General features: G+C 43.9%; 1 protein-coding gene across 4 annotated transcripts in view; it reads left to right on the top strand.

Annotated features, from left to right (window-relative positions):
* Positions 1-786: 786 nt before the first annotated feature.
* Positions 787-16,384, top strand: part of CPT2 (carnitine palmitoyltransferase 2) — a 37,193-nt gene continuing 21,595 nt past the window's right edge. For 2 of the 4 annotated variants that reach the window (XM_049110438.1, XM_049110437.1), the window contains exons 1-3: positions 801-1,095; positions 12,509-12,589; positions 14,083-14,189. In XM_049110438.1, the coding sequence (XP_048966395.1) occupies positions 941-1,095; positions 12,509-12,589; positions 14,083-14,189 (343 nt within the window). In that variant the 5' untranslated portion in view covers positions 801-940. Of the gene's footprint in view, positions 1,096-4,489; positions 4,608-12,508; positions 12,590-14,082; positions 14,190-16,384 lie in introns of all 4 variants that reach the window. The other 2 variants (XM_035715889.2, XM_025427652.3) reach the window with 2 other exon arrangements.

Here is a 16,384-nt window from a genome sequence, read left to right as displayed (position 1 = left end):
TGTGGTGACAGGCAGCTTCGTGTAGTCCACAGAGCACGGAAGACTCCCTAGAACCAGCGGCAGATCTCCACGGAGCCGGAGGCCGGCCGGGCATCTCCACGGGCTCCCGCTCCTGCACACATTTTCTCTACCACCACCTCGGGGGGCGGTCGCAGGGCGGCTGGGCGGCGTTGACCGCGGTTATGTCCCAAATCTTCATAGGGCAGACGTCACGGGTCACCAGTTACAACCACCACCGTCGCCACCGTTTCCTGCCAGGCACTGTACCGACCAAATCACCTTATTTCATATCTAGGATCGAGAAAAGTACTTTGATCGGTCGTAAACCTCTACTTCTTAGACGAGGAAACAGAGGTTTAAAGGTTCTGCCCACGATCTCGTAGGGACGGACGGAGCCTCCACCAGATTTAGGTTTAGCAGATTTTTTTTTATTTTGTTTATTCGTGAGAGACACAGAAGCAGGCTCCATGCCGGGAGCCGGATGTGAGACTCGATCCGGGGTCCCCAGGATCATGCCCTGGGCCGAAAGCGGGCGCTAAACCACTGAGCCACGCAGGGATCCCCGGCTCACACGTTTCTAAACATTGTTTTCAGCTTTGCTTTTCCTTCAGCTCCAGTTTCTATTTGCTCCGAAACAGGAGCAAGGAGCAGCTTCGGGTCCCCGTCTCCCCGGCTGCCCTGGGAGCTGAAGGGAGACCAGCGGGGAGACCGCACAGCCAGGAGGCGGTGGCGCCACCCTCCCCGCGGCGGGCGCGCCGGTGGGCGGGGCCTTCGGTGGGCGGGGCCTTCGGTGGGCGGGGCCGGGCCCGGAAGTGGCTCGGCGGGCGGACGCGAGTCCCTGCTGACTCAGCGACCCGGCTACCCCGGGGGTGGCGGCCTCACCCCAGTCCTCGCGGACTCCGCATCCTCCGCCTTCTCGCCGCCGCAGCCTCCCGGAACGATGGTGGCCCGCCTGCTACTGCTGCGCGCCCGGCCGCGGGGCCCTGCAGGGGGCCCAGGACCCGTGTGTCGGCGCCTTAGCGCAGGCTCGGGGCCCCGCGAGTACCTGCAGCGCAGCATCGTGCCCACTATGCACTTCCAGGACAGCCTGCCCAGGTGAGCCCGGCCTCCCGGTCCCCGCCGCCCGCTGGGGTCGGCCCCAGCCTTCGCTCCAGTCACTCACGACTCTTCTGCTTAACCTGCTCCCACCCCAGACTCCTACCTGGGACGCTGTCGCAACCCGACATCTGGAAATCCTGTCACTTTGAGGATCTCCTGGCACCGGACCCTCGGAACGTTCGCATTCCTTACCAGGACACCCCCAGGCCCCCCATTGCTCGCTCAGATTCTCCATTTTGAGCCCTTCTCTGATTCTCTCTCCAGTAACCCAGCTTCCATCCAGATACCCAAGAGTCCCTCACATTTCTTCCTGAAAAATGTCCACCCTGCATATCTCCAGTACCACCCTTACCCCTCCAACTAGGGTGTCCCCTGAAGTACTTTCACGACTGCCCTGTATTCCTGCCCAGAATATGGACAGGCCAGTTCCTGATAACATAATAGTTACCCTCCTCAGCTTTTCCCAGCGCTCCACCTTCTTCAGGCCTGTTGCTCAGCCCTGGCTCTGCATGCCTCCAATCCTCTGCCCATCTTCACCCAGCACACTCCTCACGTGCTCACCTACTCTCCTCCAACCTCAGCCTTTAAGTCTGACTTCACCCCTTCCAGACCTTCCTCGATTACCTGCTAGGTTTCTTTCCCTAAAATGTCCTCCCTAACCCACATTACCCTCTGCAGCTTTAGCACCCTCGAAGAATTCTAGACCACACCCTCAGTGCCCATCCCAAACTCTTATTCAGCTTAAATCTAGAACACACCCAAATTTTTGTGTTCCTCCTCACCTTAGCTTACCCCCTCCACCTTCTAAAACACTTCACCCAGAGTCTACTTACCCTATGAAAACAATGCCAATAAACCTACCTCTCCCTTTCCCTCATCCAGTATTTATTTTCTTGCCTTTTTTTTTCACCCAGTATTTTCTTTAATTCAACTTCCAGTTTTTCCAGTCTTTGAACTCCCAGCCTTAATCTGACCTGCTAGGGCTCCTTTTCCAATGTTAGAAATTTCCTGAAATTCATTTACCCTCAAAAACCAGACTTTAACTTCTCTGCTCACTCACCAGTTAGTTCTTGGTGCCAAGTCCCAAATTTGTCTCAAAAACCCTTCTCACTTCCTTTCTCACCAAACTGCCACCTGGGATCTTCCCAGCCCAGGGATTGGAGGCCAGGTCTCCACACCCCTCAAACAGAGATTGTATCCCAGGTGTCACCCCCAACTACTGGGTTGCTGTTTTTCTCCATATCCAGCAACCTTATCACCCACTGTTCTCTTTTCCCTCCCCCACACTCTCAAGAATAGCATCTGAGGTGGTTCTTGTGAAATAGCAGTGTGCAGACATCTAAAGCAAACTGAAATGAAACTATCTAGCCCCAGCCCCACTGCTTAAATTTGTCAGGAGAAAGGGAAAAAGAAAACATGGCCTTTATGCCCATGGGCGAAGCCTGGGACAGAACCTCCTCCTTAACGTCCTGTGTGTGAGCTGAGCCGATATGTGGGGGAAAGGTGAAGAATGACAGAGCCTCTCTTCACTTGCCAGGCCCAGTAGCACTTGACTTTTATGTAAGCCTGGACTCCGCTCAGATCTAAGATCAAAGGGATCTTCTCCCTTTTCGAATTGGAAAGCTGGGAGTAACACTTGAGATCATTTCCTCCAACCTACAGAGCAAACATCTATAGGAATTGAGTTACAAAGAGTAGCACTGAGTCATCACCCATGTATAACTTCCAGCAAGGACCACCAGGCCTCCAGTACCTTCGCTGTAAGTGGGTGGTTAGATGAGATGAGATTCCTTTTATCTCAGATTCTAGACTGGTAAAATGTATTATCTTTGGCACTCATTTTGATGTTCCCCTTGGTGAAAAACCCTATCTTTGAAGTCTGGTAGAATTTGATTTCAGATTCTAGATGTGACACTTTGTAACTTCAGGCAATTCCGTTAAATTCTTTGAGCCACAGTTCTTACCTGCAAGGTAGGAATGAACACAGGCTTCAGAGGGTTATTGTGAGGGCAGAGTGAAGTAAGATGCCAAAAATATCCTAATTAGTTTTCCTGGGGAAGTCCCTTTGTGGTAGTCCAACTGGGTCTCCCTCCCTCTTCCTGTCCCTGTCATATCACTGCTGCCTTTTTTTCTTTTTAAGATTTTATTTATTTATTTGAGAGAAAGAGAGCAGGAGTAGGGGTGGAGGCAGCAGAGGTAGAGGGAGAAGCAGGCTCCCCGCTGAACAGGGAGCTTAACTCTGGGCTTGATCCCAGGACCCTGAGATCATGACCTGAGCCGAAGGCAGACGCTTCACCTACAGCCATCCAGGTGCCCCATCATTGCTGCCTTCTGACCACTTTCCTCTAGGTACCTTTGCACTGCCATTTGTTTTTTATTTAGATGTTATGATTTTTTTCTTTGCTCCTTTTTAGTGTGCTCAAATATATATCACATAAAATTTAACATTTTATTTTATTTTATTTTTTTATTTTTTATTTTTTAATTTTTATTTATTTATGATAGTCACAGAGAGAGAGAGAGGCAGAGACACAGGCAGAGGGAGAAGCAGGCTCCATGCACCGGGAGCCCGACGTGGGATTCGATCCCGGGTCTCCAGGATCGCGCCCTGGGCCAAAGGCAGGCGCCAAACCGCTGCGCCACCCAGGGATCCCCAAATTTAACATTTTAACCAAAGTTTTTGCTGTTGTTGTTTAAGATTTTATTTATTTATTCATGAGAGACGCAGAGACAGAGGCAGAGACATAAGCAGAGGGAGAAGCAGCCTCCATGCAGGGAGCCCAATGAGGGACTTGATCCCAGGACCTCGGGATCATGCCCTGAGCTGAAGGCAGATGCTCAACCACTGAGCCACCCAGGCATCCCATTAGGTGTTATTTTTAAGTTCCATATTTATATACACTGAACAGTTAACCTCAGAATATCAAACTAAGTCTCAAGGGGACAAAGTGGATCAGCCTGATGTACTCACATTATTAATTTGAGAAACATTTATTGGTATGGATTTGGAGACCAATCAGCCATGGTGGGGAGCATACCATACAGTGGGGGAGATTTGACAGGTAGACAGATAGTTAAAATAAGAATGTGATAAATGGGAAGCAGCATTTCGTAGTGGCTAAGATTGTCAACCTGAAAATAAAGAGCTGCAATGAGATCCAAATGAATGTTTATTTGGGATGAAAGGACTGCATTGCGGGGAGCACAGATTCAAGTAAATAAACCCAAATAGTATTCCTGCTTATAGGGTGAAAGCAACAGATTTTTATGAGGAACAGGAAGGAGACAGCTGAGTTGAATAAAAGAGGGGAAAAAACAGTTTCTATGCATGTTTACAAGCCAAACTACTCCAGGTAATACATTAACTGCTGACTTTTTTTTTTTTTTCCAGAAAATCCATAACCATCAGTCGTGTGATCAGGGTGTCTGTTCTTCTGTTGACTTTTCAAACAATTGTTTAAGACAATGACATTTTGTCCAAAAGGTTTGGCCAGTTCAAACAAAATCAAGTAAGGCAGTTTCTCTACCGTGGCTGCTCCAACTCCCTTTTAAAATGGCTCTAGTCCTGTCAGTTTTCCACAAGATCATGAGGCAAGAGTCAGGTCTGATTTTTAATTCAGCACCCCTTCATACTAGCTGCATGGCTGTGAACAGGTCATCTAACCTAAACACTGGAACGATAATATTATCTTTCCCTCAGGATTGTTAGAATTAAATACTCTGATATGAAGCACTTAGTAGGAATCTGGCACAGAGTAACAAGTACTCAGTAGATATTCACAAGTACTATAGCTGCAAATGTGTTGCCTGTGTAGGATATAGTTGGTGACAATTATTGTGTTGTGTCTGTGTGGAGGTCGGAGTGACAATGCCTGGTTGAATAAGAAAAACTTCATAGAGGAGGTGGCATTTGAGGACTTTGAAGATCACCAAGTGAGAGGAGTGAGGAAAGGGTAGAGCAGCTTGTGCCCAGGAACTGAAACCTGAAAATACATGGCATGTTCGGAAATATTGAGAAGTTTATGGAGGGTCCAGCTCAAAGTTTTAGGCTCTAAGTTATTAGTTGGGCTGAGTATGTGTGTGTGTGTCTGTGTGTGTGTGTTAGGATAGCAATTAGGGAAGACCCATTTTGTCTTTTTTTTTTTAAGATTTTATTTACTTATTTAACAGGGAAAGAGTGTACGCACAAGCAGGAGGAGTGGCAGGGAGAAGGAGAAGCAGGCTCCCCACTGAGCAGAGAGCCTGACAGAGGGTCCATCCCAGGACCCCGGGATTATGACCTGAGCCGAAGGCAGACAGTCAATCAGCTGAGCCACCCAGGCGCCCCCTCCATGTGTCTTTAAAAAAAAAATATTGGTCACCATTTTAGGCCTATAATTGATTTTCAATAAATGTCTATCTGTTTTTTTCTTTTAATCCCTAATCACTTTAGATGATAATTGGTGATCCAGACATAATGGGCAGGTTCTCTAGAATTCAAATGGGAGACTGGTCTTGTGAGGCCAGAAGTTCCTGAGTCTGAAGGATAATAGGGCCCTAGAGGCATGTCCTTAGATTAGCTTTATCCCAATGATAACTAGATTGTATAAAAATATGAAAGGCTGTTTAGATGTGTTCTTGGCAGGAGGAACAGTGAAGTATATGCCTGCTGCATGGCAGCTCTGGGTAATAAGTAGCATGATACTTAAACAGAGTCATTTACACAGGGAATGAGTAGGGAGATAAATCTTCTTGGTGCTGACTTTTCTTCCACCTTTATTATAGCAGATCATGTTTAGATAGGGATTTTCTAGATAGCAGGTGGGGAGGAACCCACGTGGTTAGGATGGACCTGCCAGGCACCCCACAAGGCTCTAACTCTACCTCTTTCAAGGCCTCTGGTGAGTCACATTACAGGGGCACAAGGAAGTGCAGTGTATGCAGAACCACTTTTGGTGTTTTTTTTTTTTTTTTTTTAAGATTTTATTTATTTATTCATAGAGACAGAGAGAGAGGCAGAGACACAGGCAGAGGGAGAAGCAGGCATCATACAGAGAGCCTGACGTGGGACTCGATCCATGGTCTCCAGGATCACTCCCTGCGCCACCGGGGCTGCCCTCGCTGTTCTTTAAGGAACTGCAGAGAGACTAGGGGTGACCTCACAACTTGATTTCTAATATAGAGAATAAATGTTGACTGTAAGTGAACACTTATTGAAAAGCAGTAACTGGCCTTTGTGGTAACAAGTTATAGAGACCCCAGTTAAATTGGCTTATGCAACCAGGAATATAGGGACTCAGACCTGAAAAATCCAGGTTGGATTAAGGAGCTCAAATGAGGGACACCTGGGTGGCTCAGTGGTTGAGCACCTGCCCTGGCCCAGGGCGTGATCCTGGGGTCCCAGGATCGAGTCTCACATTGGGCTCCCTGCATGGAGCCTGCTTCTCCCTCTGCCTGTGTCTTTGCTTCTCTCTCTGTCTCTCTCTCTGTTTTTCATGACTAAATAAATAAAATCTTTAAAAAAGGGGGGGGGGATCAAATGATGTCATCGAGACTCTTTTGCCTTTCCACTCATCCCTTTGCATTTGTGTAATTCCATTCTTAGGCAGGCTCTCTCCTTATGGTGACAAAATGGCACGATCACAACATCGTTTACACTCTAATCTCTCAGTGACCTCAGCTAGTAGGGATTTCCCCTTTCTAACAGTTAAAAAAAAAATCCTGTAATTTAGTTTTATAGGTTCTTCCTGGGTCTCACTGGGTCTGAACCAGTAAGCTCCAAGGCCACTGGTCAGTCACTCCACCTGAACCAAAGGAACTTGAGTAGGAAGGGGCGCTGTTACCAGAATAGCAGGAATACATGGAAGGCAGACAGAACAACAGAACTGGTGAAATGCTCCGCTAGGCTGTGAGGGACTGGCGCTGTGCTAGTTCCTTGGGGACGTGAACAGTCTAGTGGCAGAGTTTGGATCTATAAGATTTGAGGACTGAGTAGATAATAAAACTTCATATTTATCAAGTGCTTACTACGTCTTAGGCACTGTTCTGTCATTGACAAAGATTGCCTCATTTAATCTGCACAGAACCCTTGGAGGTACATATTAATAGTATCCCCATTTTATAGGTGAGGGAAATTAGGTATAGGCTGGGTAGTGTGCGCAAAGTCATATGGTCGTGAATGATGAAGCCAGATTAACCACTGTGCAGTGTGCTGGCTTGCAGGGGGAGGAATCAACGTGACTCCTGAGTTAGCAGTCACAGAATTGTGGAGAGGCCTTAGAGACCACCTCTTTCAGTTCCTTCATCTCACTGAAGACAAAACTGATCACCAGAGATGAAAAGGAACTTGTTTTTAAAAAATTTTAACAGCTTTATTGAGATATTGTTCACTTTTTTAAAGTGTACAAATTGGGGCACCTGGGTGGCTCAGTGGTTAAGCGTCTGCCTTCAGCTCGGGTTGTGATCCTGGGGTCCTGGGATCGAGTCCTGCATCGGGATCCCCAGAGGGAGCCAGCTTTTCCCCTGCCTGTATCTCTCCCTCTCTCTGTGTCTCTCATGAATAAACAAATAAAATCTTTAAAAATAAATAAAAGTGTAAAAATTCAGAGATTTTTTTTGTATAATCCCAGAGTTGTGTGACTATCACCACTGTCTGGTTCATGTCAGTCCCTTCTCCACCCCTGCCGCCAATCACCCATACACATTAGCAGTCACTCCCCATCCCCTCCAACCCCTGGTAACAATTGACATACCTTCTGAAAAACAACTTATTTGTAACTAAAAGTTTTGTCTGGCTTTGATGCTTATGCTTTGCCAGCATACCACACTGACCCTAGGCAGAATGTATCTGCAGTTGGCAGGGTCATGCTCCCTTGCATACCTTCCATTTTATCCCTCAGGACCTGCTTAGAGGAGCCTGCGTAAGTGTCAGAGATGAAAGTATCTGAGCAGAGGGGCTTAGTGACAGAGTATATAGTCTGTGAGGAGAGGGCAGAGGACCGAATCTTGAGAAAACGTGCACTTTAAGGGCAAGAGGACATGATGAGATTTTGGAAAGAGACTCCGAAAAAGATGATGAAAAAAACCAACCAGGCAGGAAGAGAGAATTTCTTTTCTTTACTTTCTTTCCTTTTTTTTTTTTTTTAAGATTTTACTTACTCATTCATGAGAGACATGGAGAGAGAAGCAGGCTCCCTTCTGGGAGCCCAATGAGGGATTCGATCCCAGGACCCCGGGATCACAACCTGAGCCAAAGACAGACGCTCAACCACTGAGCCATCCAGGCATCTAGGAAGGGAGAATTTCTAACTCCATCTTTGACATCCTTAAGGATCTCACAATTTGCAATCTGATGGTGAGAGGGACATAACACATAACCCACTAAGGGTGCAAGAGAAGAATCAGGGATGGATAGAGGGCAAGGGAAGAAGTCATCAGTGTCTGTTCTCTGTCAGCCCACATGCCAGTGGAGGTCAGAGAAGAGGTTTCGAGGAAGGATCTTAGTGGCAAGCTCCCCTCTGTGTGTATCACTGTAATCCTAAGAGCCAGTTCTTCCCAGCTCCACATTCAGTGACATGTTGGCAACTTGAAGTTAGCCTGGTAGGAGATTTTCAGAAAGTGGTAAATACTACAGATCAGGGCATCACCCCCCGCCCACCCAAGGGCTTGTTTACTAACCCACCACCCCTTGGAGTAGCAAACAGATGAGGATGGGGTGGTACAGTTGGCTTTGAGAGGAAAGAGACTTGTTTAATGTTGATGGCAGCTGTTGATGGGGTAAGGAGGGTCCCGGTCCTTCCTAGAAGTTGGGGAGTGGCTTTCTTTGGAGAGAAACCTGAAAGCAAATGGTATTTTCAAAATAGTCAGATTTTAAGAAAGGTGAGGAGGTAAGAGAAGTCCTGAAAAAGTTATAAAATATAGGGTAGTTTATTCAGAATGCAATGGGGGGGGGTTCTTTTTTTTTTTTTTTTTTTTTTTTAGGTTTTATTTATTTATTTGAGAGAGAGTAAGAGCCAGAGAGATCACAGAGGGAGAAGGAGAAGCAGACTCCCCACTGAGCAGAGAGCCAGATATGGGGCTCAATCTCAGGACCCTGAGATCATGACCTCAACCAAAGGCAGATGCTTAACTGAGCCACCCAGGTACCCCTGGAATGAGGGTTCTAAAATCTAGTGGAGGGGCACCAGGCTGTCTGAGTTTAAAGAGCATGTGACCCTTGATCTTGGGGTTGTGAATTTGAGCCCCATGTTGGGTGTAGAGATTACTTAAACACATTTTTTTTTTTTTTAATTAAAAAATAGGGCAGCCCTGGTGGCGCAGCAGTTTAGTGCTGCCTGCAGCCCGGAGTCTGATCCTGGAGACCCAGGATCTAGTCCCACGTTGGGCTTCCTCCATGGGGTCTGCTTCCCTCTCTCTCTCTCTCTCTCTCTCTCTCTCTAAATAAATAAATAAATAAATAAATAAATAAATCTTAAAAAAAATTAAAAATAAATACCTAGAAGATCTAGTGGGAGTAGTCAATGAAGAATAACAGCTAGCTGGGGCCAAACTGGATGTCACTGAGTAGATGGAAAGAAATAGATAATATGTTGCTAAGTACTTGATATTATTTCATTTGATCCTCATAGTAGCCAGTGAGCTATTATTTAACAAATAGAGAAAGAGGGAGCAAAGAGATGAGAAATTTCCCAAAGATTACATGAATAGTAGGTGACAGTCCAGGGGGCAAACCCAGATCTGTGGGATTCCAAAGACTGCGAACTTCACCTCTCCGTATACTAGACATGTTGGTGATAAACATGGGCTAAATGGAGCTGGAACTTGATAGCATTCTAGACCTCTCTGTGAGGCAGTTCCTCCCTCTAACCCGTAGGCAGGGGATGGAATCTGAGGGACAGCAAGAAATTTGCCACCTGTAACCATATAACTAGAAAAGAAGTAGCAGAGCTGGGACTTAAGCCAAGGTCTCCTTCTACATCTCATTCTCTTTCCACTGTGGCAGTAGTTCTTACACTTTTACATTTCACAGATCATTAAAATTATGGGGAAAAATATTGTTGTTGACATTATTTCCTAAAAGAAAGGATCTTTATGAGGCCTCTGGGTGGCCGCCTTCAGCTCAGGTCATGACGATGGAGCCCCACATCAGGCTCCCTGCTCAGCAGCGTGTCTGCTTCTTCCTCTCCCTCTGCCTGCAGCTCACCCTGCATGTGCACTCTCTCTGTCTGTCTCTCTCTCTCTCGAGCTATCAAATATATAAAATATTTTTTTAAAGGACTTTTAGTGACTTCTGTCCCCCAACCAAAAAAATCTCAGAACTAAGGGCAGACTTTTATTTAGTTTTACTTAAATTCAATTTGGCAACATACAGTATAACACCCAGTACTCATCACACAAGGGCAGACTTTTAAATGAAACACATTTAGCTTTGTGGAAAGCTCACTATACTGTTGGTTTTTTCATTTCACTGAGAACCAGTAACTTCATAACCATGGCCATCATTTGCTAAAGTATTAGATAATCCGGTGATGTGGACTGTATTGCTATTTGGCATTTACACTGAAAGCATTTTATATAAGGCAAAAATAAAAACCTGGTAAATTTGGCATATCATTGTCTTTTAAAACAAATTTTATATGGAGGAACACCTAGATGGCTCACTCAGTTAAGCATCTGACTTGATTTCGGCTCAAGTCATGATCTTGTGGTTGTGGAATCAAGCCCTATTTCAGACTCTGTGCTCAGGGCAGCTTCTGCTTTAGATTTAGATCTAAAGATCTTTAGATTTAGATCTCTCACTCTCCCTCTCATTCACTCTGTCTGTTAAATAAATAAAATCGGGATCCCTGGGTGGCGCAGCGGTTTGGCGCCTGCCTTTGGCCCAGGGCGCGATCCTGGAGACCCGGGCTCGAATCCCACGTCGGGCTCGAATCCCACGTCGGGCTCCCGGTGCATGGAGCCTGCTTCTCCCTCTGCCTGTGTCTCTGCCTCTCTGTCTCTCTCTGTGTGACTATCATGAATAAATAAATAAAATATTTAAAAATAAATAAATAAATAAAATCTTTAAAAATTTTATATAAAAAACAGGCAATTTACAGAAAAATGGTATCCATGATAAAAAGTTTATGATTTTTTTTATCCATACTTCCTTAATTTAGTTCTGAAGGGAAATTGAGAAAATTCCGTTTCTGTTGTATTAATAACCTCCAAATAAATCATCATTCCAAAAACTTGCTTTTCCCCACTAGAACAAGTTCAGGCTAGAGTTAACACTTGAGCTTTTAATAAGGACTGTTTTTATAAAACTGCCTTTGCTTTGAATTTAGAATTTTGTTTAACGCGAAGAACTTTTGTTAATGTCCCTATCATATTAAAACAAAGTCTTGAGAAAAGTAAGTAGGTAACTATAATTATGAGGTATCTAAGGTAGTATTTGGGATTTTCTGTGTAAGTTCATGAATAAAAAGACCATACTCAACAGTGTTAAAGTGTGAATCATTACTCAGTGAAGCCTAAGTCCATAATGGCTTTAAATAATTCAGGTTAATTTTGACATCATGTTTTTGATAAACATGCATTGAAAGAGAAACTGAAGAATCACAGTGTATCTTATAGTAAGGTTTTAAACATAAACTATGTTTTATGGATGGATAACTTTCCAGTTTTCCTAAATGACTGCTGTATTTAGATATTTTGAATATATCAGTGTTAATTTTAAGTTGGCAGTGCTAACTTGGCAAACTATGAGTAAGTTTTGGTACTACAGGATATATCATTCAATAAAATTACTGACATGAAAAGGCAGATACACCTCACTGTGCTGTCTGTGTGTTTTCCTTTCATGGTGGACCAGGAGCTTCATCACCATAGCTGTCATTGGGAATGCACTGGTAGAGAATGAGTAAGGAGGCAACAGGAAGATCTGATTCTCTGCATGCTCATTCCATATTTGGCTGGCCCTTGGACAGACCTGTGTTTCATTTCTGTATGATTCTCTGTCATAAAATGCACAAGAAATTTTAAAAATAGAACTTTCTTTTCTCCATCTCAGGGGAGAAAAAAGCAGTTGTCCAAACTAATGATAGAATAAAAACTGCCAGTACAAGGTTAGCACAGGTATCAGACTTGTGACCAGGAAACAGGAATGCTTGGGATAGCTTCTGTTTCACCATTTTGAATCTATTATTTGAATATTTAGCTTGCTTATAAAATTCATCATTAAGACATTAAAAAATTCTTATTTTACTTTTTAAAAAGTTACCATTGACACTTGCATTAGTAAATCCTTCTATTCTGATTTGCCTGTGGCTTTCCATTGTTGGTTTTTTGGGGAAGGAAATTAATTATCCAGTAATTATTTATTAGTTTGGGTTTATGAAGCTGATTTCTTCCACATATTGTCACCCTTACACTTAACGTATTTTCTTCCCAGGCTGCCTATTCCCAAACTTGAAGACACCATTAAGAGATACCTGCGTGCACAGAAACCTCTCTTAGACGATGGCCAGTTCAGGTATATGCTGAGAACCATGAATGACCATAGTTGGGTGGTTCAAAAGAGGCTGGCAATTAGTAGTGGACCTAGCTTCAGGAAATGTCTGTGATTTAGTTGAGTCTCTGGGAACCTGGGACCTAGTCCTTACATTTTCAAGTTCAGGAAATAGATTTTCACCCAGGAAGGGCTGAGCCAGCCCTGAAGCGAGAGTCTCTCTGACTAGACTCAACAGGCAATGGCTTGTAAGCCAGAATGCCAAATTTGTACTATATCCTGTCAGGTGGGCCTGGAGGCCAGCTGGTACATGTACTCTCTATAGGAAGTTCATTGAGGAGAGCATATGGCAGGCCAGAATTTTGCTTGGTGAGCATGTGTACTGAGTTGGGTAGTATGCCCCCCAGATTCATTCCCTTCTTGGAACCTTAGTATGTGACTTTATTTGGACATAGGATTGTTGCAGGTGTAATTAGTTAAGGTAAGGTCATACTGGAGTAGAATGGGTCCTTAATCTGGTATGACTGGTGTCCTTATAAGAAGAGGAGAAGAGATACAGACACAGACCTTGATGACAGAGCAGATTGGAATGCATCAATAAATAAACCAAGGAATGACAAGGATAGCTGGTAACACCAGAAAGACCAGAGTCTCCCCTAGAGTCCTGAGAACATGGTTCTGTCAACATTTTGGACTTCAAAGAACTATGAGAGAATAAATTTCTATTGTTTTAAGCCATGCAGTTTGTGGATGTTGTGGCAGTCCTAGGAAGTTACTTCAGCATGGAATTGGATGATAATACTGGATATTGTCAAAAGTGGGTTGTGTTAAGTTCTTGTATCTCAGTGCAGTTCACTTTTCCATATTGGAAGGTTTTGTGCAGATAACTGGCACTGTCATTAGAATCCTGGAGTCCTTCCCTGGACAATGGTGGAGGATGTAGATGAATCGTTCATAATGTAGTCCTCTGCTTTTAAATATTTCATATTAGTCACTTGAAGCCTCTCTTGATATGGTAATGATTTAATAGCTACCAATTACTAAGTATTATGTTTTAAACTATCCTGAATCCTTAGCTTTAAAAATATTTTTTATTCTCATAAAGTGGTATATTATCTCAGTTTTACACATAAACTGAGACTCAGAGAGATCAAGTGACATGTCCAAGGTCACTTAGTTTGACAGTGACAAAGCTAGAATTAAAAACTCCGCTCTTCTTGACTCTAAAGCCTACTTATGTCCTTTTCTCCATGCTGAGCTGGAGATGCTCAGCTCCTAGATTACAGATTGTTTTATGAGATGTTGATTGATCTTCCCAACCAGTCATTTTAAGAAGCTTTCCTAAATTTATCTGTTTTGGATTGACTGCTATTCTTCTGATCAGAGGGATTTTCTGGTCTTAGCCTAGGGATATACTACCAGAAATCCAAATTTCAGTGTAAGAGTTCTTGGCCATGAGTCCAGAAATCACATATTCCCTGCCATGGATTGATTCTGTCTTTTCTTGAACATTTCAGGAAAACAGAACAGTTTTGCAAGAGTTTTGAAAATGGGATTGGAAAAGAACTGCATGAGCAGCTGGTTGCTCAGGACAAGCAGAATAAACATACGAGCTACATTTCAGGTAGGTGGGCTGGACTGTGGGCGTGATATTCCCTGAGCCCTCCACAATGGAAAGTAAGGCATCTTTCCTCCTGTTTTGGTCTTAAAATATTTTTGGTAAGACCAGCTTACCAGAGTAATGTCTCATTCACTCTTTCTGAGGTAACATTAAGGCCAAGTGAGTTCCTCCTTTACTAAGATCTCACCTGGAGTTTGTGCTGAAGAGCCTAATCATTGATTCTGTGAAAAGGATGCAGGATTAAGTCCTATGCCCTGTGTGTATCATCCTAGATCCTTCACAATATGGCATAACTGATCTTTCCAGCCTCATCTCTTTTGTTACCCACACTCTCATGCCTCAACGAAACTTGGCAGCTCACTGTTCTCTCAACCCTTTAGTCTTTCGTTCTTCTATGTCTTTATTCATGTTGTTCCCACTACCATTTTTTAACCTAGCAAATTCTTTCTTTAAGACCCAAGTATGTGGTTGCCATAAATGTTGGTGGGGGTTGGGGTGGTGGTGGTGGTGGTGGGGAAACTGAAGGGGGTCAAAAGGTACAAACTTCCAGTTATAAAAGAAAGAAGTCATGGGGTATAATGTATAGCATCGTGACTGTAATTAATAATACCATTGTATATTTGAAAGTCATTAAGAGTATAGATCCTAAGAATTATCATCACAAGAAAAGACAATTTTGTGACAGTAGTGGGTAATGCATGTTACCTAGACCTATTGTGTTGATCATTATACAATATATACAGATACCAAATCATTGGGTTGTACACCTAAAAGCAATATCATGTTTTATTGTCAGTTACATCTCAATTTAAAACAAAAAGAAAAAACAAAAACAGGTGGGCATGATTTTTCCAGGGAAACTTTCAGTCCTCCTCCCTCTCCATTCAGTTGTTTCCACCTCTGTTCCCACAGCACTTCTTTTAATTCAGTTTATATATATGTATATATTTTTAAAGATTTTATTTATTTATTCATGAGAGATACAGAGAGAGAGGCAGAGACACAGGCAGAGGGAGAAGCAGGCTCCATGCAGGGAGCCCAATGTAGGACTCGATCCCAGGTCTCCAGGATCACGCCCTGGGCGGAAGGCAGGCGCCAAACCACTGAGCCACCCAGGCGTCCTATAATTCAGTTTATATTTTAATAAAGTTATACATGCACATAGTTTAAAGAATCAAATAGTTGTACTGGGCTTCTTTGGAAAAACAGCAAGTTCCTGACCCTCCTCTAAGTTTCTTGCTCCTCACTTTCAGCCAGTCCTTCTTTTGACCCATATCCCCATCCTCCTACATCTTCACTTTTTCAGCTGGAAGACCAGATTTGGGCAGTGTCTATATCCTTTCCACATGCCCAAGTGTACAGTGTACAGTGTACGGCACACATTCCGTTCCATGGTTACCACTGTGCTTGTCATTTTAGTTTGCTCAATACTTACTGTTTATACTGTTAGGACCATATGAACACTATCGTCAGCTGAGTTGTGGAGCATATTGAAATTATTGTTCCTATTCCTGTATGAACGTTTTTTTCCTGACATTGATAATTTCTTATGCGTTTGTTTTGTTTTCTATGTGCTTAATAATTTGTTGGGGAAGTTTTTTTTATCCTCTCATCTTCCTTCATAGTCTGTCTCCAAGGTGTTTTTTTCCTGTTTGTTTTGCCCTCTTTCCTTTCTTCAGATCTTTCGTATTCCATCTTTGTTGTCTTAGATTCAAGCGAGATAATAAAAAGCTGTTGGAAGCTCTGTGGATAAGGGTGGAGCTGGTCCATCACAGCTTCACTTCACAGGCTAAACCATTTCCTTGGGGGGCCCCTAATGTTAATATCTCTTGGTTAGACTCCCCGAAAAGACTTTTCCATTAAACTGCCAAAAGGGATGTGTCCAGTTGCTACTGTTGAAGGAGTAGGATCAGGGAAGAAGGCTTGAGATCTTAGCTGTGACTTCAGCTCCCCAGTTTTACTTTCTCCTGAGAGGAAATCTTAAATCTACTAGAGCAGGGAGGGAATCTGGGGGGTAGGAGTTGGGGTCCAATTAAAAACATTGTTTCAATCAGATACATCAAGGCTGCCAATTACTGAGCACTCTGGGGGTTCTGCTGTGCACGTCATGCTATCCCTTGGCTTTCTCAGCCACCAGCTTACAGTTGGCATTCTTGAGTCTGCTTTGGTCATTACCAGGTGTCTCAATGCTTTCCAAC

Source organism: Canis lupus, chromosome 5 (assembly GCF_003254725.2).
Source record: "Canis lupus dingo isolate Sandy chromosome 5, ASM325472v2, whole genome shotgun sequence".
NCBI classification, from domain to species: Eukaryota; Metazoa; Chordata; class Mammalia; order Carnivora; family Canidae; genus Canis; species Canis lupus.
This window is presented reverse-complemented; position numbering and strand designations above follow the sequence as displayed.